Here is a 25,317-nt window from a genome sequence, read left to right on the forward strand (position 1 = left end):
CATAAACTAATAGGGAATTTTCAAAAAGGGACCGGTATTGCTGGAAAAATTATGAGCTCAGACACTTAAAACTTTGATGCCAGACTATCTAGGTAGAGATGTTCAAAAAAGTAAGTGGTTATGACTCAAGGACATCAACAGCAACAACAACAAAAAAAGAATTAAAAAGAAAAGAGAAACAAACAAAAGTGACTAGCAGTGTTGAAGGCCGAAATATTAGGAGAAAGATCATCTTAGAGACATAAATCACCTATATCTCTTAAGATTTCCTTCTGGAAGTCATCAGAATCAGAATATGGATAGTAGTCTATGAACACAAATGAGAAAGTACATATGACAAAAGCAACAAGCAAAGGATAGAAAATACAGTATATAAACATTTAAAGATGTTTCAAATGAGAACTAAGTTCTGATTTTTTTTTTATCTTGCCCAAATTCCTATCTAAGGGGTCTAGGGAGTCATGCCTTACAAACTATAAATTCTCATCAGATGGGTTTTATTTAACCCTATATATCACGACTTACTTTCCAATCTGACTCTGGAATAACATTATGAGACAAGGAAGAAAGTCAAAATGTTTTACCCAAAAATATATTTCTTGCCATACCTTGAAATTGCCCTGCAAAGTCTCTCATGGGAAAAATCAACATTCTCTAGAGAATTCCCTTTCCCCTTCATTTTCTTTCCTTTCCAGACACAGGAGATAATCAACTAAGAGCCAGCAACCCTTTTGGGTCTGATAAGAAGCATTTTAAAACCTGCGCTTTCTCTCTGAAGTCTGCTATCTGAGCAATTCCTCTGCACAACAAAACTTGGTCTCCACAATCCTTTATCTAACCTGAACATTCCTTTTGATGCCAGTCTTCAGATAAACTCAACCAATTGTCAACCAGAAAATGTTTACATTTACCTATAGCCTGGAAGCCCCCACTTTTGAGTTGTCCCACCTTTCTGAACGAAACCAATGTTATTTATTACGTGTATCTGATTCATGCCTCATGCCTCCCTGAAATACATAAAACCAAGCTGTACCCCAACCACCTTGGGCATATGTTCTCAGGACCTCCTGAGGGCTGTGTCACAGGCCATGGTCACTCATATTTGGCTCCGAATAAATCTCTTAAAATATTTTACAGAGTTTGACTCTTTTCATCAACAAGAAACATAAAAACATTTAAAGAAGGCCATGAAGGACTGCTTGGAGAGGGGGAGAAAATGTTGCCCTGATTCAGCATTTAACAAATGTTTATTAGGTCCCAACCACATCCCAGACACTCTTCCAAGACAGTAGTTGGAAAAAAAAAAAAAAAAAAAAAAAAAACAGGAGAAAATGATGTTACATTTTGGAAAGAAGTGTTTCCAAGAAGCAAGTGGTCAGTTGTGTCAAAATGAAGGATTGCAAAGTGTCATAGGCGGTCATTGTTAGCCACCTATGACTATTGTTGGGGGAATTAATGCTTATAATGCCCAACTCCATTAAAATAAAGACATAGAATAAGCTGCAAGAATAGCGATATCAGATGCTGTGAAGCAGTACAATTCAACATGTGAAACACTGACAGAAGTCAAATTTGTACTCCACCCCAAGAAACCTAAACCAATCCTTATCTGATCAGTCATGTAACAGAATAATGGATCCTGGCATTTGCTGGAAAACACATAGCGTAGGTATGGGGAAAATGCAAGTTAAGAAAAACTATCATTTGGATGGTATTAAGCTCCAGAAAATCATCAGAATAGAAAAAGTAGAAAGCAAAATCGATGTATTTATTTTTGCCCACTTCACTGCTCAAAAATATAGCTTTTCTTTACAGAATGTGGAGAAAAGGGGCTCCCCTGAAGTGTGTTAGAAGATGAAGATGGTCAGAAAAATCTGTCTGGGGGAAAAAAAAAAAGGAACTATCTTTAAATAATACTGCAAAATAGAAATATAAGCTGCATCTTAGTAAATAAATGTCTCCGGTCAATGGGAGGAAAGGTGTGAGGCAGGCAGGATTACAAAGCAATGAGACAGTGGGAGGTAAGGGCACAGGATTTGGGGACTCATGTAGTCAACAGAGCCAGGAAATCATCCTAGACCTAAACTGCACAATCAAAAGTAGGATGTAAACAACTATTGTCGAATCAAAAGTCCTAGACATATGCTCACCAGCCTTTTGAAATGGGACAAGTGATACCACCAATCTCAACTGTAAAATAAAAGTATAGTGTTTTCCCTGCCTACTTCATGTTTTGTTACATTTACAAAATGGTGCTATTCCGCTCTATGTTTAACTCACAAACACGCAGAAGGGGAGCGGGCTGAAGATGGGATGCCTGTCACAGGAGATCTGCCTCTCCCTACATCTTACCTGTCGCCTGCTGCCTCAGGAAAGGTACCTGGTAGGATCCAGGACCCACATGGGCCTCAGTGCTGCCACCTTCAGCCAATTTGAGCAGGCGGGGAGCCCGATCATACATAGTGCTCGGGGTGGTGGGGGCGCTGGGGAAGGGCAGGTGCCGAAAACGATAAAAACAAGGCGGCTACAGGTGTGGAGAAAAAGGAAGCCGACACCAGTCTGGGGAGGCCGGGACAGAACTTCCGTAAATAGAGAAATTAGCATTGGGGTTGTCTCTCCGCCCGCTCATTGGTATCAGATTTCCTCAAATCGATTTCTAGCCCTGTGGTAAAGTAGAGGGGTGAGCGACTAGAGATTAGACGTCTCACACAATCACCAGTTTGCCAGGCACGCTCCACCAAAATTGGGGATTAGGGATTAGATGCTCGCCCTGGTGCTTCCGGCCCTGACTCCGCCCACTTCTCTCCGCCCGGAAGCCTGGGGAAGAGGCGGGCCCAGTCTCTAGGGAGCTAGGTAGAGGCGCCTCCCTGGGCAGAGCCCTCGGAGCATGCGCGGTGAACCGTGAGCCTTCCACAGCTCTCTCCACCCGGAGCCCGGCGCACCTTGAAGAAGGCAGGACTAATCGTCGTAGCTCTTGGGATCCCGGTAACTACTTAGGTCTTGAATTTTTTAAGTGTGCAGAAGAACCTTAAAAAACGCGTTAGGAAGGGTGAGGACTAACTTGACCTTGATCTGCTTCCCGACTCAACAGAACCTAGGAAAGAAAAAAGCAGTAGCATGAAGCAGAGAGCTTGGGGTTCCGCAAGTTCTCCCCGGATGCTACTGCAACTCCACTCGTACTCACAGAGGAAAAGCACCTCTGATCTTAACCCGTAGATAGTCCAAACTAAGACAAACCCAGGGGTTAGGGCGGTGACAAGAAATGGGGAGCCCAGAAAAAAAATCACAAAGAAGATAAGGGTAAAAAAGAAAAAAAAAAAGAAAGAAAGAAATGGGGACCCCAGGAAAGGAGGCATAAAGCTCACCAACTGAAGCCGGGCAAATGGCGAAAACTGCCGCTTTTGTCGGATGCCAGGCAACCACAATATTGATTCATCTCTTTATAAAGCAAAGCGAAGGCACTGAAAAAGCTCAGTCCACCCCCACTAAACCATGGGTCTCAACCTTGGGCAAAAGAAACCTAGCTTGTCCTTGGGAGCTTAAGGAATCTATGTCAGAATCCACCTCTGCTTCTCGCAGGCTGTTTTTCCCGGGAAGAATTCTGTCCAGATTCTAAATATCCTCAAAGGCTTAGACGAATCCTACCTTGATCCTATCTCGCTTCCGAATGATCTACAGTACTTTAATTTGTTCCTACTACAAGTTTTTATAGTTTTCATATTCTGTAGTACATACGCGATTTGCCACTCAATTCTATGCAACATTTACTGTGGCTTCATTGTGCCATATATGTCGGAACCCACTCCTTGCGAGGCTATATGCTTCTCAAGGATGTATCTGTAATATCTTTTTTCCTGTTCATTAGCTAGCTAAATTATTTATGCACTTAAAAAACAAGAATTGGTGTATACTATAGGTTCCATCCCTTCTAAGTTATGAGGATGCAAAAGCATAAGAAAGTCCCTGCCCTCAGGTGTTCTCTCTCTAATGGGGAGAGACGTATAATCCAAAACGAGAGGTGGCAAAGATTTTTTTTAATGGCAGGAAAACGAATATTGTAATATTTTGGAAACATCTCACCAACTTCGATTCTGCCTGCATTCTGTCAGAAACCCTCATAATTCTCTCAACGTTATTTTAACCTTATTTTCCAAACTGCCACCTATACCCATTCAGAAGAGCTAGATATTTACTATGACATATTAGAAAGAGTCACAGAGATGAAAGAGAAAAATTCATGTGCTCTGTATGACAATCCAGTGGTGCTTGTAAATTTGCCCGCTATGTCCTTAAGGACATCATTTGCCCTTGATGATCCAAACAAAGCTATCAACCCAAACTGCAAACTCAGGTCTAGGCCGTGGTTGCTGTAGGGACTGATGCAGAATTTCATGCCCCGTCTGGCCATTCTGTCTGCAGCAGTCTGCATTATTGTTTGCTGGGATATACATATTTTTGGAGATTGGAAATGGAAATGGTAAAGCCGACTTTATATGCTTTCTGTGTGATTTGATTTTCAGCCATTGAACGTAACCTAACTTAGACAAAGGGAGTTCTTCGTTGCACTCCCCTAGCTCATTTGCAGGCCTCTAAGGGAGAGTTTCTAACTGAGTACCACCTAGGAATACATTTACCTTGCCTGCCTCCTGAGTGAATGCTTTTTCCTCAAGGCTTCACAGAAATGGGTAGTTGATCAGTGGCAGGACTCCAGCGTTTCTGGGTCTTCTGGCCAGATCCTACCTAAATATTACACCACTGACGTACAACCTATATACTCTTCATAATTTGGTAATAATTGGTCTCTCAAAATTCTGCATTCTTAACAAAAAAATCTTTTAAAAGTTTCTATGAGGCCAGGTGCAGTGGTTCACACCTGTAATCCTGAATCCTAGCACTTTGGGAAGCCCAGGGGGGAGGATTGCTTGAGGCCAGAAGTTCAAGGCCAGCCTGAGCAACATAGGGAGATTCCACCTGCACAAAAAGAAAAAAAAAATTTAAAAATTAGCCAAGTAGGAGTTTGAGATTACAGTGAGCTATGATGGTTCCACCGTACTCCAGCCTGGAAGACAAAGCAAGACCCTGTCTTAAAAGAAAACTGTTTTAGTATGAAAATTTCTATTTCCTTGATGACTGTGGCTATGCTCTCTATATTTCCCAGCTATTATTTCCTCCTTATGGTTCAGTAATGAGAATGATACACAGTATTTCAAGATTGGAAAATATTTTTTAATGAGAAAAATAAATCTTTCTCATTTTCTCATTGTAAATGTTTATTCAATAGTCTGGAATTAGTATACTACTAAAAAAATTAATATGTTAACACAGAATTATAATTACATATAAATATGAAATAATGTGGTTCAGCATTTCTAAATTCCTACAAAAGTTTTGATGCTAATTAACCACACTATATAACCATTTTACTATATTAGTAATTCCATAGATGGAACCTATGTTTGAGCTAAGATTTATTTGAGTTCAAAATTTGAGTTCTTTCCATTTCTCCCTGCTGGCTTATACCAGAATAAACTTCAAAATGAAGCTTGAACAAGAACAAGGCCCAAGAAATTAAACTAATTCAATATTGAATATGTTGGCTGCAATGAAGAACAGAAAAAGCATATTAGGTAAAAACTAAAATCCAAATAAAGTATGGAGTTTAGTTAATAACAATGTATTAATATTGCTTCATTGTTTCTTCCTGCTTGCTAATTCCATCTGCACATACACACACACACACAAATTTTTGTGAAGACAGGGTATTGCTTTGTCTTTCAGGCTGGAATACCATGGCACTATTATAGTTCACTGTAATCTCAAACTCCTGCCTGCTATAGGAGCAAATAGCAGAAACTCTCTGTGGGTTATAGATTGGGTATCTCTCTGTACTTTGTAATTTTTCTAAAAATCTAAAACTTTTCTGAAATAAAATATTAGTTAAAAAACAGGCATGAATACCAGATGAAAATTACAACTAAGTCTTGCATAACTTAAAAAAGAAATAATTCCAATGTTATTTAAAATATTCCATATTATAAAGAAAAAATTCCTTCCATTTTATTCATGAATGTATATAACTTTAATACTAAAACATGTTTAAGAATCTACCAAAAAGGAATAATACAATCAATCTCTATCACAAATATGTATCTAACAAATAAAATGAAACAATAGCAAACAGAATCTGGCAATGCTTTTATAGGATAATATGTTAAGACCAAATAAGTAACTTCTCTAATTGCCCGGATAATTCAGTTTTAGAAAACACTACATAATCTTCTACATTAATAAATTATCAAAGAAAATAATATATGTTCATATCAATAGATGAAGAAAAGACAGTTGAGTGATCCTCCTACCTAGGCCTCCCAAAGTGGGGGAAAAAAAAAAAAAAGCATTTGATGAAATTAAAGAGCTATTTGTAATGATAATTCTACATTTAATGGAAATTGAGGAATACTATTTTAATATAATAAAAAATACCTTAAAAATTAAAATCAATAAGTGTTATCCCAACCAGGAAATACTAAAACTATTTCAATTAAAATAAAAAATAAATAGAAATGCCTCTATTATTATTACTATTATCTAATAATGGTGTGTCATGCTTGCTTCGACAGTACATATACTAAAATAATGGTGTGTCTATTGAATACAACAAAATTAAGTAAAATAACTGATAGTTGGAAAGAAAGATATAAAAATATCTCTTTTTGCCTATGATGTAATTGGACGCCAAAATAGTACAGGAAAATGCAATAAATTACCCTAGGATTACAAGAGAATTAAGTATAGTGACCATATTAAAGTTAAACATATAAAAATCAGTAGTTTTTATCTATCCTAACAATTACCTAAAAAGGAAATTGGAAAAAAATCTCATTTTCAATAAAGACAAAAATAATGACAGAATTACTCAAAGGAAACGCATAGAATATAAACAAAGAAGATAGGAACAAATGGAAAGACATCAAAGTTAAATAGGAAAACAATATTAAAATATCAATTCTCCCAAAATTAATATATGATTTCAATTAGAATTCACCTTTTTTTTGATATAATAATGTGGGGGAATAGAGTATGAGAAAAAGAATGGTGAAGAATAACTCTGATTTCCATGAATCAGAAGATATAGTGGCTGTAAAGCCATTATAATCAAATCAATGTGGCATTGGCATAGTAAAAGACCAGGAGAACTAAAGAAAGAATCCAGAAATGTTTTCTAGTGTGTGTATGTTAATTTGCTCATGTGTGTTTCTCTGTGTGGTGTGCGTGTATGTTCCAATAAAACTTTATGGGCACTGAAATTTGAATTTCATGTGAATTTCACATGTCATAAAATATTATTCTTTAAAAAATTTTTTCAACCATCTAAGAATGTAAAAAACATTTTTGTAATGGTATGAGAATAAGGAAAACAATAACAAATGCAGTACTTTCTTTTAAAAGTATGAATGGAATGGTAAGGCATTTTACTTTTCCTTCTAAGAACGTCAAATGAATAATAAATAAAAAGTCTTTTTAAAGTATGGTGTGTGCTTTTAGAAACTGAAAATTGATGAATTTGGCACTGCTCATTCTTTTTATTCAGTATGTTAAAAATGGAAACTGGGCCGGGCGCGGTGGCTCAAGCCTGTAATCCCAGCACTTTGGGAGGCCGAGGCGGGTGGATCATGAGGTCAGGAGATCGAGACCATCCTGGCTAACATGGTGAAACCCCGTCTCTACTAAAAATACAAAAAACTAGCCGGGCGTGGTGGCGGGCGCCTGTAGTCCCAGCTACTCGGAGGCTGAGGCAGGAGAATGGCGTGAACCTGGGAGGCGGAGCTTGCAGTGAGCCGAGATCGCGCCACTGCACTCCAGCCTGGGTGACACAGCGCGAGACTCCGTCTCAAAAAAAAATAAATAAATAAAAATAAAAAAAATAAAAATGGAAACTGTATTGAGGTTCAAATCTCAGTAGCTCAACTTATAAATTGTTGACAACAAAATTTAAGAATATATTTACATGGCATTTATCAAAAGCTACCCTCTTGCATAATGGTCCCAAAGGAGTTTATTATAGTTTTAGGAGATTCTCAGTTGTTGGGATTCTGTCTCAGCATGGTACAGTGTTTTATTAAACATAGGTAACTATATTTTTCTATTATATATACAAATCACATTAAATTGATTTGTAGTTCTCATTGATTTAGAGGCTAAAGCTAGCCTGACTTCAGCTAAGTACTTTAAAAATCATTACCTTGAATAATATTCAGCCTTAAAAAGGAAGGAAATCCTGTCACATGCTACACTTATTTTAATCTTCAAACTTTGAGATTCTAGGAACTGAAAAATAAATCTTAAAAAAAAAACAAGGGTTTTTATTTTTAGTAAAGGGCACTAGATGGCACAATTCCACCAACTTATGCTAATAAAATCACTCATCCTTTTATTCACATATAAAATAATTTAGCTTTATAGTTACACCTAAATAATTTAACAAAAAACCTATATAACAAATATAAAAGTTCTTGAAAATATAATATTTCTAATATACAACATTTTATATCCTTATTCATGAACAGAATAACCAGAATCCCAACCCTGCATGAATAATTTAAGTTACCCAAAGTAAGTGTCTCTCTATAATAAAATGCACCAAAAACTTACAGATATTGAACATTGATTTGTATTAAATATACATTTTATATAATAATATATTAAATAATATTTATTAATAATATAAAACTATCAAACAATAAAGTCGATTTAATAAAGTATATTAAATATAATATAAAACTCTATCAAACAATAAAGTGAACTGGTGGTTCCATTGACTACAAATGCTTAAAATAAGGTACCAGAAAGACTATCTAAACGCTCACAAGTCTCATTTATTTTTACTAACTGCTTGCCTTAGACCTTAGTTTCCTCAAGCCTAAAAATGAAAAAGCTTATCTAGAAACAGTAGGAAATGATTAAAGTCTACTTGATTTACCATTCAGTCGACCTGTTATTCCTTTAAAGTACCATATTTACCACAAAAGTCCCAGATCTGTCCAGTGTTTTTACTATCACTTCATTTCCTAGGATTACTTATAGTTCAGAGAGCTTATCAGTTCTTGAACTACGTTTTGACATATGAGACGTAGCACGTCAGCCAAACAAACAGAATGTACACTGCACTTGTACCATCTTCCAACTGTGGCTTAGGATCTTGGAGCAGACCTGCCTTGCCATTAGATGGCAAACACTCCTGCTAGGTGGTGCAATCAACAGCAGTAGAAAGAGGTTCTAAGAGAGAAATGCCCCTACTTAGATATTCTTTTCCAATGAAAAAGAATATCTTAGGAGGAAAGTCATCATCTTGGGCAAAGGTAACAGCTTCTAGAAGGTCACATATAAAGAGGGAATAGAGAAGATGACATCTACCTTGCTAGATACACTGTCGCAAGTTAGTCTACGTATTAATGGAGGGACATGGTATACAGCTAGATTTCTTTTTACATTGCAACAAACTAGACAGAGCAGGGTGGTGGATGTGGAGGGGACTGGGAGTGAAAAGAAGTTACAATTCCTACAGAGGAACTCTTAAAGAAGTAAGGGAGACCGTTGTAGGTTGTGTCTATAAATGGTTTCTCAATGGTAATACTAAGTGGGCAGCGATTTCTTACAGGAAGTTGTTCCCAGGTATCTAAGGCAGCTTATCTATAACAGGTGGACTAATATTCTCTCTATATCTGCCATAATCCTATTAAATGTTTTACAGAAAGACTTGTAAGAAACCCAAATTATAGCCATAATGCTGCTGTTATCAGCTCAACAAGTTAATCAGCTCTCTCTCTCGCTTTTTTTTTTTTTTTTTTTTTTTAGAAAAGGGTTTTCCTTTTTCCCCCCTGGTGGGGTGTGCCATGATCTCCGCTCACTGCAACCTCTGCCTCCCAGGTTCAAGTGATTCTCCTGCCTCAGCCTCCCGAGTAGCTGGGACTACAGGTGTCCGCCACCATGCCCAGCTGATATTTTGTATGTTTAGTAGAGACAGGGTTTCACCATGTTAGCCAGGATGGTCTCAATCTCCTGACCTCATGATCTGCCCACCTTGGCCTCCCAAAGTGCTAGGATTACAGGCGTGAACCACTGCGCCCAGCCAGCTCTCTCTTTTTAAGATAATTTACCATGACAGGATGGGGAGAATTTTTTGTTCTTGAATACTAGAACTGTACTTACACAGCCTCTTTTTTGTCTTTCCTAAAATAATTTTTAACCAGTATTCTAGCCAACATGTATTAAGCATCATGAAAAATAATGAGGAAAAGAGTACTATCCAGATGATAGTATTCTTTGTGAAAATAAAATATCAATATATGGTATAGAGAATATATGAACCCATTCAGTACTCTTAAGAGAAGCATTATAATGTGGTTACATAATGGACATTGTGGTTTATTCCCCAACATTTCCATTCCATCCTAGAAGGCTATCTGAGCAAATTATGGTAATTCACTCCCCTTGTCATTGATTAATTCAGAAAAGGACATATGACCCAACTGTGGCTGTGGTAGGCATCACTCTAAAATGACTCCCCAGAGATTTCCCATTTAAATTCCTAAAAACTACAGATAAAATGAGATGTCATTCTCATGATTAAGTTTTGTTATAAGGCACAGCTTACCTAAAAATAGGGAGATTATCCAGATGGGCCACATCTAATTACACAAGCACTCAAAGCAGAGAGGTTTCTTCAGGTGATGGCAGAAGGGAAAGTCAGAGAGAGTTGAAGCATGAGAAGGATTCGAGGGAACCACCGGCTGAGGGATGCAGAGAGCCGCAAGGGGCTGAGAGGAATCCCCAGCTGAGAGCCCATGAGGAAACAAGGACCAAATCCTACAACCACAAAGAACAGGATTTTGTCAATGAACTTAGTGAGCTAAGTTCTACTTAGGAAGTAGATTCTTCCTCAAATCCTCCCAGCCCAGCCTAGCCTCCACTTTGAATTGGGCATTATAAGGCCCTAAGTAGAGAACCCAATTGAGCCCACCAGGACTCTGACCTACAGAACTGTGAGATAATAAATAAGTGTGGTTTTGTGCTACTAAATGTGTAGTAATTTGTTATGACAGCAGTAGAAAGCTAACACAGTAGCCAAAGAGTTGTAAAATAGAGCCTTCTAGGAGTTCTAGGGAAATTTTACTTATTTCTAAGTAAGTATTTCTAAGTATTTATTTTACTTATTTCTAAGAAAGAGCCATGGGACAAAATGGTGTCTCTTCTTTCTCTAGATATTGCATTGTCTAGGCATAATGACTAGAACTGACTTGTTGATGTAGAGGATTATGTTGACAGAATTCCTGAAAGCTAGATCACCCTACAATCACATAATAAACCTTATGTGGCAATAATGTATAGGACGTAGGCAGAATAGAAATTGGGCAACTTTAGATCCTCATGCCATTGAAGAGATTAACCCTGGAGCTACTAATATGTGAGATAATAAATTTCTTTATTGTCTACATGAGTTTAAGTCGGGGTTTCTATTACTTACAGACAAAATATTTTAACTGATGGGCTTGTTGACATAAAACTAGTCAAATTATATCCAGAAACACAGTTTCAGGTGAAAGAACACTGGGCATAGAAACGAGACATAAGGCAATACCATAGTCTGTGGTCTGGTTGCTTATTACCTATATAACCGTGGGCAGGTTACCTAGTCTCACTGATCCTGTATTTCCTCCAGTAAAAAGCAGAAGTACTAATACCCAATTCACTGGGTTATTGTGAGAATCACATATGATACAAATATGAAGTTTTGTAGCATAGCATCTGAAATACCATAATTATTCAACAAGGGGTCTTTGTCCCAAATAATATATAAAGCAAAAGAGGAAAATTTGTTCAGGAAGAAAAAAGTTAATCAAGAAAAATGAAAGTTTTTTTTAAAAAGATTTTTTTCTTAAAGGTATGGTAAGGGATGAATTTAGAGAATGTTAAATATGAGAGCCAAGTAATCTAATTTTATTGTTTTATTGTCTGGTATGATTCATATTAAAGTATACAAAACTTTCAGAAAGAGAGAATTTTAAAATATGTTCGCTATGTTATAAACCAAATTATAATGTTAAAAGAAAGATAAAAGATTTTCTTAAAGTCATAAATACAGTTTGCAACCAAAGCAATTAATGTAACCAATTTACATTGACTATTTTGTTCCATCATGTCATCTGATTGATTTAAATTTTAAAGGATTCACTAGTTGTTCTGAGATTAAAAGAGATATCTCATATTAAAAATAATCAGTTATGAAGCACCTGTATGCTTTAAGAACTGAATCACCAGATATCTGTATTAGTTTGCTAGGGTTGCTGTGACAAAGTAACCACAATCTGGGCAGCTTAAGCGACAGAATTTATTGTTTCACAGTTCTGGAGGATAGAAGTCCAAAATTAAGAGGTCAGCAGGATTGCTTCCTTCTGAGGGCTATGAGGGAATGATAAGTTCCAGGCTTCTCTCCTCGACTTGCAGATGATCCTCCTTTCCCTATGGTTCTTCACATCATCTTCCCTCTATGCACACCCATGTCTAAATTTCCTCTTCTTATCAGTACCCCAATCATACTGGATTAGGGACCACTTCGAATGCCTTATTTTAATTTCAGTACCTCTGTAAAACCCTTCTCTAAGTAAGGTCACATTGTGAGGTACTGGGAGTTAGGACTTCAACACATAAATTTGGGAAGACACAATTCAACTCATAACGCTATTTGAAACACATTCTCTGCCCTCAAGGAGCATTCAGCCTAATATGTGATATACACATTTATTCTTTATCTTCTATTTATTCAACTTTGAATTTAAAGAAAAAACACTAAGTTGCTTTTGTAATGATGATAATATGTAGTACTCACATTGCATGAATTTTAGTTTCAGGTGTGTTTGGTATAATACCAAGTTGGTACTTTCTAAAAATAATTCTCTTAAATACATGTCTCAGTATTCACTTGAATTAAATTATTTTTTCCTTTATCTTGAGAAATTGATTTAAATCTAATATATCCAGCTTAGTTATATATTTATTTAATTTCTCACACATGTAAGTATCTAATTTGCTTCCCTTTTAAATCTGCCTATCTAATTAAATTGAACAATTCAAAAAATATTATAAGGAAGATATCTCTGTAATAACATGAAAAAATTCTACGTAATGCCAGTTTATATGGTTACAAAATGTAAAGTTTTGTCAACAAAAGTGAATTTTTATTTTCATGGTATGAAATGCCAAAACATTGACAATACTCAGGAATTTGTATCCAGTTAGTTAAATGAGTATAAATACGGGAAAGGTCAGGGTTGCTCTACAGACTTGGAAGTCAGCACACAAGATATATATTAAAACCATGTTAGCAGAAGCTGAGTGCAGTGGCTCATGCCTGTAATCCCAGCACTTTGAGAGGCCAAGACAGGGGGATCATTTGAGCCCAGGAGTATAAGACCAGCCTAGGCAATATAGCAAGAGCCTCTCTCTACAAAAAAATAAAAAATGTTAGCCAGACATGGTGGCACATGGCTGTAGTCACTACTACTCAGGATGCTGAGGTGGGAGGATCACTTGAGTCCAGGACTTTGATACTGCAGTGAGCTGTGATTGCCCTCCTGCACTCCAGCCTGGGCCACAGAACGAGACCCTGTGTCAAAAAAATAGAAATAAAAACCATGTTTGGAGACCGATTTGAGTAATAATAAAACTCCAGTCTCCCACACAACCAGCTCCGTGTGAATTACTCTTTCTTTATTGCAATTCCCCTATCTTGATAAATCGGCTGTCTAGGCAGCAGGCAAGGTGAACCCACTGGGTAGTTGCAAATTTGGGGACTTGTCTAGGATTGCCCTTGTGGCTACCTGACCGTGGTTCATTAGCCTCCCTGCAGTGATGGCTCCAGAGGCCAGCCCAAGTGATTGAGACATGTATTTAAGATAATTATTTCTAGAAAGTACCAACTTGGTATTATACCAGACACACCTGAAACTACAATTAGTGCAATGTGAATACTTAATATTATCATTGTTACAAAGCAACTTAGTCTTTTCTCTTCAAATTCAAAGTTGAATAAATAGAAGATAGAGGATAAATGTATATATCACACATTAGGCTGAATGCTCCTTGAGGGCAGAGAATGTGTTTCAGATAGTGTTATGTGTTGAATTGTGTCCTCCCAACTCTATATGTTGAAGTCCTAACTCCCAGTACCTCACAATGTGACCTTACTTAAAGAGGGGTTTTACAGAGGTTCTAGAGTTAAAATAAGGCATTCAGAGTGGTACTTAATCCAATATGACTGGGGTATTTATAAAAAGAGGAAATTTAGACATGGGGGTACACAGAGAGAAGATGATGTGAAGAACCATAGGGAAAAGAGGATCACATTTAAGTCAAGGAGGGAGGCCTGGAACTTATTCCCTCACAGCCCTCAGAAGGAGCCAACCCTGCTGACACCTTGATTTTAAACGTCTATCCTTCACAACTGTGAAACAATAAATTCTGTTGCTTAAGCTGCCCAGATTGTGTTTACTTGTTACAGCAACCCTAGCAAACTAATACAGATAGCTGGCAACTCAGCTCTTGAAGCATACAGGTGCTTCATAATGGATTATTTTTAAGATGCAATATTTCTTTAGTCTCAGAACAACTAGTGAATCCCTTAAGTGGCCTAGTTGTCTTGGACTAAGGCTGACTCTGGTACTGTCTCTACTGGCAGGGTACTGCTGACCTAATGTGCATGGACTTAATTGATATATACCTTTATTCTATTTTCCTATGAATGTGTATATTTTATATATATATGTGTGTGTGTGTATATTATATATATATATTTAAAAATAAAATACTATTTTTCAATGAATGTATATGTATTTATGAGTACTTATACATGAAATTTGCTGATTGTTCTAAAGGAGCCCCACAGTCACTTCTCTGTAGTTTGAAGTGATTTTTAAAGGAAGAGGAGGTGTTTACTAACAAAGCTAAAGTTTAAATTCAACAAGCCAGAGTTCAGTGTTTCTTTTGATCTAATTCAGTTAACATTTATTTTATCTGTAATAATGTGCTGAATTTGAAATTATCACAATTTCAGTATTTATCTTTCAATAGAACTAATGGTGTAATAGAGGAGAAGAGTTACATTTTCTTGGCATATTCTGCAAAAGACTTATTGTGAGGTACAAATATATAACTTTAACGTCTTAAATATTGAGCATATTAATCTGACTCATTACATTACCTCTAATAGGTTAATCATCAAGGACTATAAGCTTAATGGAGCAAATAGTGAAATGTCCAGATCCATTATCTCAGAGACTTTTTTCATGAAAGGATATTGTAGGTTTGAAAGATGTCTCTAAGAATATATGAAAACTCATTGGTGTAGCCATTCAGAGTTAGTGCCACTTAGTTAAAAAAAAAGGAGAATACCAGAAGACATAGGGGACTAAATGTAAATTCATAACATGTGCTTAAAATTAAGGTTGTTCATAGAAATTTTTAGCAAAAAAAAAAAAAAACCTAAAACATAAGAATTGGGTTATTTACTATATCAGGCCATTGCCACACTGCTATAAAGAAATTCTTGAGACTGGGTTAAAGCAAAGAAGTTTAATTGACTCATAGTCCCACAGGCTGTAGAGGAAGCATGGTCGCAGCTGCTTCTGGGGAAGCCTCAGGGAGCTTTTACTCATGGCGGAGGACAAAGCAGGAGCAGGAGTCTCACATGGCAGAAGCAGGACCGAGAGAGCGAGGAGGTGCTGCACATCTTTAAACAACCAGATATGATAACTTTATCACGAGAGCAGCACTGGGAGATGGTGCTAAACCATCTATAAGAAACCACCTCCATGATCCAATCACCTCCCACTAGGCCCCACCTCCAGCTGGGAATTTCATTTCAACATGAGATTTGGGTGGGACACAGATCCAGACCATATCCTTCTACCACTGGACCCTCCCAAATCTCATGTCCTACATGTCAAAGTTCAAATTAACCCTTCCCAGCAGTTCCCCAAAGTCTTAACTCACTCCAGCATTAACTCAAAAGTCCAAGTCCAAAGTCTCACCTGAAGACTAGTCCCTTCTGCCTATGATCCTATAAAATCAAAAACAAATTAGTAACTTTCAAGATATAATGGAGGCGTAGGCATTGGTGTAGGCATTCTAAAAGGGATAAATTGGCCAGAAAAAAAGGGAATACCCCATGCAAGTTTAAAACCTAGCAGTGCAGTCATTAATCTTAAAGCAAATTTGTCCAACCCACAGCCCACAGGCTGTGTGCAGCCCATGGTGGCTTTAATGTGGCCCAACACAAATTCATAAACTTTCTTAAAACGTTATGAGATACTTTTGCAGATTTTTTTTTTAGCTCATCTGCTATCGTGTTAGTATATTTTATGTGTGGCCCAACACAATTCTTCTTTTTCCAGTGTGGCCCAGAGAAGCCAAAAGATTGGACACCCCTGTCTTAAAGCTTCAAAATAATTTCATTTGACTTCATGTCCCACATCCGGGTAACAATGATGCAAGAGGTGGGCTCCCAAGGTCTTCAGCAGCTCCAACCCTGTGGCTTTGCAGGGTGCAGCCCCTGTGGCTGCTCTCAAGTACTGGTGATGAATGCCTGAGACTTTTCTAGATGCAGGTTGCAGGCTTCTGGGGGATCTGCCATTCTGGGGTCTGGATAATGATGGCCGTCTTCTCACAGCTGCACTGTGAGGGACTCTGTGTGGAGACTCTGTGTGGGGGTTTCAACCCCTCCTTTTCATTCCACACTTCCCTAGTAGAGGTGTTCCATGAGGGCTCCACCTCTGCAGCAGGCTTCTGCCTGGACATCCGGGCTTTTCCATAAATCCTCTGGAATCTAGGTGGAGGCTTCCAAGCCTCAACTCTTGCACTCTGTGCGCCTGCAGGCTTTACACTATGTGGAAGCCACCAAGACTTAGGGCTTGCATCCTCTGAAGCAGTGAACTGTAACTGGGCTCATTTTGCCCCAAGACTGGAGCTGGAGTGGCCAGAATGCAGGGAGCAATGTCCTGAGGCTATGAAGGGAAGTGGGGTCCTGGGCCTGGCCTACAAAACCATTCTTCCCTCCTAGGCCTCTGAGCCTGTGATGGGAGGGACTGACACAAAGGTCACTTAAAGGCCTTTGAGTCCTTTTCCTCTTTTCTTGGCTAATAGCACATAGCTCCTTTTTTTCACTTATGCAATTTTTTGCAGACTGCTTGAATTCCTCCCTTGAAAATGTGCTTTTGTTTTCTACCATTTGGCCATTCTGCAAATCTTCCTAACTTTTACACTCTGCTTCCTTTTTAAATATAATTTCAAGTTTGAGATCATTTCTTTGCTCATACATATAAACATAGGTTGTTAGAAGCAGCCAGGTCACATCTTGAATGCTTTACTGCTTAGAAATTTCTTCCACTAGATGCCCTAAACCATCATTCTCAGGTTTAAAGTTTCACACATCCCTAGAGAAGGGGCACGATGCACCCAGGCTCTTTGCTAAACTATAGCAAAAGTGACTTTTACTCCAGTTCCCACTAAGTTTCTCATCTCCCTCTGAGATCTCAGTCTAGACTTTGTTGTCCATATTACTGTCAGCATTTTGGTCATAACAATTTAATGAATCTTTAGGAAGTTCCAAATTTTTCCTCATCCTCCTGTCTTCTTTTGAGCCCTCCACAGTCTTCCGACATCTACCTGTTACCCAGTTCCAAGGCCACTTCCATATTTTCAGGTATCTTTAAAGCAAAGCCCCCACTCCTCAGCACCAGTTTCTTGTATTAGGCCATTCTTGCACTACTATAAAGGAATACCTGAGACTGGATAATTTATAAAGAAAAGAGATTTAATTGACTCATGATTCCACAAGCTGAACAGGAAGCATGGCAATAGCTGCTCCTGGGGAGACCACAGGGAGCTTTTACTCATGGTGGAAGGCAAAGAAGTGGGTATCTCACATGGCAGGAGCAGGATCAAGAGAGAGAAGTGGAAAGTGCTACTCACTTTTAAAAAATCAGATTCATGAGAACTCTATCATGAGAACAGCCCTAGGGGGATGGTGATAAACCATTCATGAGAAATTGCCCTCATAATTCAATCACCTCCCACTAGGCCCCACCTCCAGCATTGGGGATTACATGAGATTTGGGTGGGGACACAGATCCAAACCATATCATTTACAGATTTTTGGGTCATACTTTGGACTAATAATGTGATTCTTTTGGTATTGGTTGTGCTATTTTTATTGAGATGCAACGTTTAATATTACAGTGATGCTATACAAAGATATAAAATAAAGAAAAACATAATTTAAATTTAGATAGTTATCAAAGGTGAGCATGGTAATTTTATAAATTTTGTGTTTTCCTTTATGCAACAAATTTTAAATTTTTACTTTCTTAAATAAGTGGTAGAGGAATTTTAATATTATACCCCCATTACAATAAGGACAATAGAAGCTAAGCTCCTGAGAACCTTTTTCTGTAAAATTTTGTTTCTCTTTCAAGAGGATGAGTCAAAGTTACTACCTGAAATAGTCCACTCGTTCACAAAGGTTGCTTTGCAGCTAATAACTGTGAAAGTTATGTTTACTCAAACCTGATTAGTAGCACCTGATATAAGTTATGGTGAGGCCAGACAAGTACGGCAATGACATAGTTTTTACTTAGACATTGGTCCATTTAGTCATCTTTATGTGTCCCTTTAATTTTTCTGGAAAGGCTTACATTAAAAAAATAGGTATTGGGGGATTTTTATCAAGAAAAAAGCCATTCAGATTCCTATTCTAATTTGTTTCTACCAGTATTTTTGATGGTGTGCCTATTTTACTGGAAAATACATTAGGAATATTACACATGGCTAAGTGAAAAATAATAGCAGGTAATCACCATACATTCTGGCAGGTTCAAATAGTATTACACCAGGCTCTTGCTCTTAATGAGTATACATTTGAATTAGTAAATGATTAAGTGTGTATGTCCCCCCTCTATATATGTGGCTTTCTTTTCCTAAATAAGTTATTCTCTTGGTCAGGCTAACTCACATAAAGGAGGTCAAATATGTTATTCTTAGATTTCATATTAAGATTAATATTCGAAGGAAAGTACTAAAGGCCATTTTGTAAATATTTTATCATAAAGAAATCACAGGGAGTTACCAAGTTCAGAACCTTGGACTGTATATTTAGTTTACCCCAAGGGCTTTTGTGAAAGAAATTTAAAACATGTTACTGGACAGCTCTTTGTTTCTTTCCATTCTTTAAGGTAAAAACAATTTAAAATGAATAAAAATAAATAGCAAAAACATGTCAAAGAAGTATTTTGGTTTGGCAACATTAAATCGCCCATTTTAAGAGAGGGACTCTTTTTTTGTTCAAGATGGCTGGCTTGGAGCATTTCAAGCATGCTTTATCCACTTAGAAGAAGCAAAATGGTGTGTGGACAATCACACTTCTAATATATTATCCAAGGCAGAACACTGGAATTCAACAGGAAAGTGACGGAAAACACCAAAAGCTAGGAAGGGGAAAAAAAATAGGCAGCATACATGGCCAAGACCAGCCAAGAACCAGGAATGACTCCCCAGTACAGGAGAGGGTGAGTGAGAGTCTTTACGCGGTCCACTCTTCTGCTGGGGAATTGCACAATCCAGGCTATGGGAGAGCACCTTGACCCTCTCAAGCCCTAAGTCTAACTTAGAAAGCAACCAGGAAACTGTGAGAAGGAACTGCTTTAGAGAGGGAGCATGCCTTGTATTCCTTGCTGTTTCTGAAACCCAGGCAGCTATAGCAAGGCACCATTCTAGATCTTAGCCCTTAACAGACTGTGTGAAGTCCTGAGAAATCAGTCCTAGGCATTAGGGAAACTTGGGCTGCTGTTTGCAGAACTGGGGTGTGAACTAGGGGCTGGCCCTAACAACCAAGACTAAGAAGCTAGTGTGACATGGGCTGCAGCCACCAGTGCGGGAAGCAGGTACTGCTCCTACTTAAGCAGGATGAGAGTTGCCATGAAGCCTTAGTGTTGAGCTAAGTGGGGACTCCTATGGGCCATGAGCATGAACTGAGGGGCATGGGGTCTAACCGAACAGTTGGGATGGCTATGACACCTGAGACAGGGGAGAGAACCCTGTCCAGACTGGGGGCTGTAAGAAGGAAGCAAGTCTCTTACTCACTGACCAAGGCTATGGCCACTGGGACTGGTCCCACCCTTCTCGTGGCAGGACCTCAGTGCAGTGGTGACTAAAGTTTACCCAAGAATTCTACCAGAGGCCTGAGGACTGTTTCTCCCCCACCTGTCATGGCTGGTGCATGCACTCATGACTGGGGAGCCTGAGCGTAAGCTTGCCCAATCTAGCTCCATCTGGCTTTGGCCCTCAACCAATAATAAGTGACAAAATTGAATCAGCCATAAAAAGTCTCTCAACAAAGAAAAGGCCTGGACCAGATGAATTTACAGCTGAATTCTACCAAATGTACAAAAAAAGAACTAATACTAATCCTCCTGAAACTGTTCCCAAAAATTCAGGTGGAGGGAATTTTCTCTAAGTCATTCTACAAGGCCAGTAACACCTGATACCAAAACCAGACAAGGACACAACAACAACAAAAACTTGACCAATAGTTCTGATGGACATAGATGCAAATATCCTCAACAAAATACTAGCAAATCAAATGCAACAGCACATCAAAAAATAATATGTCATGATTTAGTAGGTTTTATACAAGGGATGAAAGGATGATTTAATACATGTAAAGCAATAAATGTGATAAATCACATAAACAGAGCCCAGGACAAAAACCATATGATTGTTTCAATGGAAAATTCAGCATCCTTTCATAATAAAATCCCCCAACAAACTAGGAATATAAGGAATGTACCTCAAAATAATAAACTCTATTTAGGACACACCCACAGATAACATCATACTGAATGTGAAAAGTTGAAAGCATTTTCTCTAAGAACTGAAACAAGACAAAATGCTCACTCTCACCATTCCTGTTCAACATAGTAGTGGAAATCCTATCTAGAGAAATCAGGCAAGAGAGAAAAAAGCCATCCAAATTGGAAATTGGATGATATGATCTTCTTTCTAGAAAAACCTAAAGAATTCACCAAATCCTTTTAGAGTTAATAAATGAATTCAGTAAAGCTGTAGGGTATAAAATCAACATACAAAATCAGTAGCATTTCTATACAACAATAACTGTCTACCTGAAAAAGAAATCAAGAAGGCAATTTCGTTTATAATAATTACAAACAAAATTTAGGAATACATTTATTAGCCAAGGAGGTGAAAGATATCTACAAGGAAAATGACAAAACACTGATGAAAAAATATTGTGCATGACACAAACAAATGGAAAAACATCTCATGCTCATGGATTGAAAGAATTAATATTGTTTAAATGACCATACTGCCTAAAGCAATCTATAGATTCAATGCAATCACTATCAAAATACCAGCATTGTTTTTTAACAGAATTAGAAAAAAAACTATCCTAAAATTCATACAGAACGAGAAAGAAAGCCCAAATAGCCAAAGCAATTCTGAGAAAAATGAACAAACCTAGAGGCATCTCATTACCTGACTTGAATAAACTCAAGATGGATTAAAGACTTAAACATAAAACCTAAAACTATAAAAATGCTTGAATAAAACATACGGAAAACTTTTGGACATTAGTCTAGGCAAAGATTTTATGACTAAGAACTCAAAAGTGTAGGAAACAAAAACAAAAATAGACAAATGGGATTTAATTAAAAATTTCTGCACAGCAAAGGAAATAATCAACAGAGTGAACAGACAGCCAGTAGAATGGGAGAAAATACTTGGAAAATATTCATTTGACAGGGGACTAAAAACCAGACATACAAGGAACTGAACTCAACAGCCAAAAACCCTGAAACAATCCCATTAAAAAGTGGGCAAGGAGTAAGGTGGTATTGCATCGTGGTTTTGATTTGCATTTCCCTGATTATTAGTGATGTTGAGCATTTTTTCCTATGTTTGTTGGTCATTTGTATATCTTCTTTTGAGAATTGTGTTTATGTCCTTAGCCCACTTTTTGATGGACTGTTTTGCCCTCACCTGTCATGGCTGGTGCATGCACTCATGACTAGCGGGCCTGAGTGCAAGCTTGCCTAGTCCAGCTCCATTTAGCTTTGGTCCTCAGCCAATAATGAGTGGCAAGATTGAATCAGCAATAAAAATAGCCAACAAATGGCAAAAAACAAAACAAAACAAAACAAAACAAACAAACAAACAAAAACCCTGAAGCTCAACAGCCAAAAAACCCTGACACAATCCCATTAAAAAGTGGGCAAGGAGTAAGGTGATATCGCATCATGGTTTTGATTTGCATTACCCTGATTATTAGTGACATTGAGTATTTTTTCATACGTTTGTTGGTCATTTATATATCTTCTTTTGAGAATTGTCTGTTTATGTCCTTAGCCTACTTTTTGATGGGATAGTTTGTTTGTTTTTTTCTTGCTAATTTGTTTGAGTTCCTTGTAGATTCTGTATATTAGTCACTTTGGAATACTATTCAGCCATAAAAAGGAATGAATTAATGGCATTTGCAGCAACCTATATGGAAGTGGAGAGTATTATTCTAAGTGAAGTAACTCAGGAATGGAAAACCAAGCATTATATGTTCTCTCTATAAGTAAGAGCTAAGCTATGAGAATGCAAAGACATAAGAATAATACAGGGGGCTTTGGGGACTCGAGGGGAAGGGTGGGAGGGGTGTGAGGAATAAAAGACTACAAGTTGGGTTTAATTTATACTGCTCAGGTGATGGGTGCACCAAAATTTCACAGATCACCACTAAAGAACTTATTCATGTAACCAAATACCACCTGTTTCCCCCAAACCTATGGAAATACAAAATTTTAAAAAAAGAAAAAAGTGGGCAAGAATATGAATAGACATTTTTCAAAGGAAGACATACAAATGGCCAACAATTATATGAAACAATGTTCAACATCACTAATCATCAGTGAAATGAAAATTAAAACAACAGTGAGATATCATCTTCCCCCAGTCAGAATGGCTCTTATTAAAGTGACAAAAAGTAACAGATGTTGATGGGGATGTAGAGAAAAGGGAACTCTTATACACCATTGATGGGAATGTAAATTATTAGCCTCTATGGAAAACAGTATGAAGATATCTCAAAGAACTAAAAATAGAATGACTATTTTATCAAACAATCCCACTACTGGGTATATATCCAAAGGAAAAGAAGTCAATATATCAAAAAGGTACCTGCACTCATATGTTTATTGAAGCACTATTCACAATAGCAAAGACATGAAATTAACCTAGTATCCACCAGTGGATGAATTAATAAAGAAAATGTGGTATATATACAATGAAATACCATTCAGCCATGAAAAGAATGAAATCATGTCATTTACAACAATATACATGGAAATGGAAGTCACTATCTTAAGTGAAACAAGCCAGGCACAGAAAATCAAATATCACATGTTCTTACTCATAAAGGTGCTAAAAATACATACACATGGAGGTAGAGAGTAGAATCATTGGCAGTTGATACTTGGAAGGGTGAGAGGGTAGGAAAGGAGTGATGGGAAATTAGTTAATGCATATAATGAATCTTATTTGGGTTATGGATATCCTAAAAGCTCTAACTTGACCACTACACAATCTATGCATGTAACAAAACTTTATATGTACCCCATAAATTTGTACAAATAAAGAGACACTAAAGCCAACTAGATAATACATTTAGCTAGGAACTCAAGAGACAATTCTGTTGGTAATGACTGTCATTACCAACAGAACTGGCCAGAACTGAAGTATATTTCCTTATACACAGTGATTAGTATATGTATTTATGTTTCCTATCAGTTGACTATACTATTAAAATTATAATTTTTCCTTGCTGCTTCCACATATTTGGAGGGGCTTCATTGCTGGAGACTGTCCCTGAAAATAAGTAAAAAAGCAGCAGTGTGTGATGAGCAGATCACTGTTCAGAAAGCTTCATGCCAGAGTCCAGCACCTGCAATGTTATTTTGTGTTACTGGACAAGTCATTTAGTCTCTGTGAAGTTCTGTGTCTTTTTCTGTAAAATGAGATTAGAAATACAGCTTTTACCTTATAGAGTTTTAATTGAGAAAAGATTAGTGGAAGCATTCAGCATGTTGTACATGCTCAATTAATGTTTATTGATATGGATTATTTTTCCAGAAGCCTTTAGATGACCAGTTATTTCACATTTTTGGACTAAAGTTAAATTTTAAGTAAGTTGTTTCTTTCATGAGTAAATACTCATAAAAACTACGTGAATTCATATAAGTAAAATTGTAACTTTCCTACTTTATTTGTCATGATACCTTTTTCTTAGACCTAAAAATGTTTGTATTTTTCTTTTTCTAGACAACAAGCTGGTGAGCAGCCTCAGCCTGCCTCTTTTGTTCCATCAGAGACGCTCATGTCACCAGGTTATGCAGGACAATTTTTTCAGCCAGCATCCAACTCAGATTATTATTCACAATCTCCTTACATTGACAGTTTTGATGAAGAGCCTCCTTTGCTAGAAGATAAGTTAAGGAAGTGTTATTAATGTGTGTACAGCTAGAAGAATAATAGCAATAATTAGCACTTAATGTGTGCTGTCAGCCTGCAGTGTACAGTGTTTTATGTGTGATTGTTTCACATATAACAAGAGTTTGCTGAACCAAAACCCTTAAACCGTTGGAAGTTTGTTGCATGTTTGCGTACGGGAAATTGGGTGTAGATATGGGCCATTCTATGACATTGCTGCACTTATTAAATGCTCCTTCACTCTTTCTTAAATTTGAACTCCTTGGCCAAGAATAGAAAAAAATGCAGACATCTTTTGGCAGAGTAGTTACATCAAAGTGACCACCCTTCCCACCCAGTTAATGAAGCACTTCATAACAGCATATTTTATTTTCTGCTATGTTTTCCTGGGAGCAAAGTGGATAGTTTCTCAAATTAATATTTTTGTTGTCATTGTTGACATGGAGACAAGCCAGTATTTTTCTTTCCTGACTCATGCAAGCCCTTTCATCTCACTTGGCATGAGTAGGTGAGGAAGTATATAAATCCAGTAAATAATGCTCCTGGTGGGAAGGTAATCCAGAGATTCTTAGAGCTGAAGGTCCTTAGGGGATTTTGGAGTTGTTCCATCCATTGGTTTTTTTTTGCATATGTAGCCAGTCTGTATGTGCTGTTTTTGCTCTTAAACAAGATTAATACAGTGCTAGAAACATAGGTGTTAAGACACTAAAACCCTAAGTG

The 25,317-nt window shown here is 37.4% G+C and overlaps 2 protein-coding genes across 2 annotated transcripts in view; one reads left to right on the plus strand and one right to left on the minus strand.

Moving 5' to 3' along the window:
* Positions 1-2,798, minus strand: part of STPG2 (sperm tail PG-rich repeat containing 2) — a 280,442-nt gene extending 277,644 nt beyond the window's left edge. Inside the window, exon 1 of the mRNA XM_031664617.1 lies at positions 2,353-2,798. Within this exon, the coding sequence (XP_031520477.1) occupies positions 2,353-2,461 (109 nt within the window). The 5' untranslated portion in view covers positions 2,462-2,798. The remainder of the gene's footprint in view (positions 1-2,352) is intronic.
* Positions 2,799-2,864: 66 nt separating this feature from the next.
* Positions 2,865-25,317, plus strand: part of YIPF7 (Yip1 domain family member 7) — a 36,156-nt gene continuing 13,703 nt past the window's right edge. The window contains exon 1 of the mRNA XM_009206762.4: positions 2,865-2,985. The gene's annotated coding sequence lies outside the window, so the exon portion shown is untranslated. The remainder of the gene's footprint in view (positions 2,986-25,317) is intronic.

The sequence above is a fragment of the Papio anubis genome, chromosome 3, assembly GCF_008728515.1.
Source record: "Papio anubis isolate 15944 chromosome 3, Panubis1.0, whole genome shotgun sequence".
Classification (NCBI taxonomy): domain Eukaryota; kingdom Metazoa; phylum Chordata; class Mammalia; order Primates; family Cercopithecidae; genus Papio; species Papio anubis.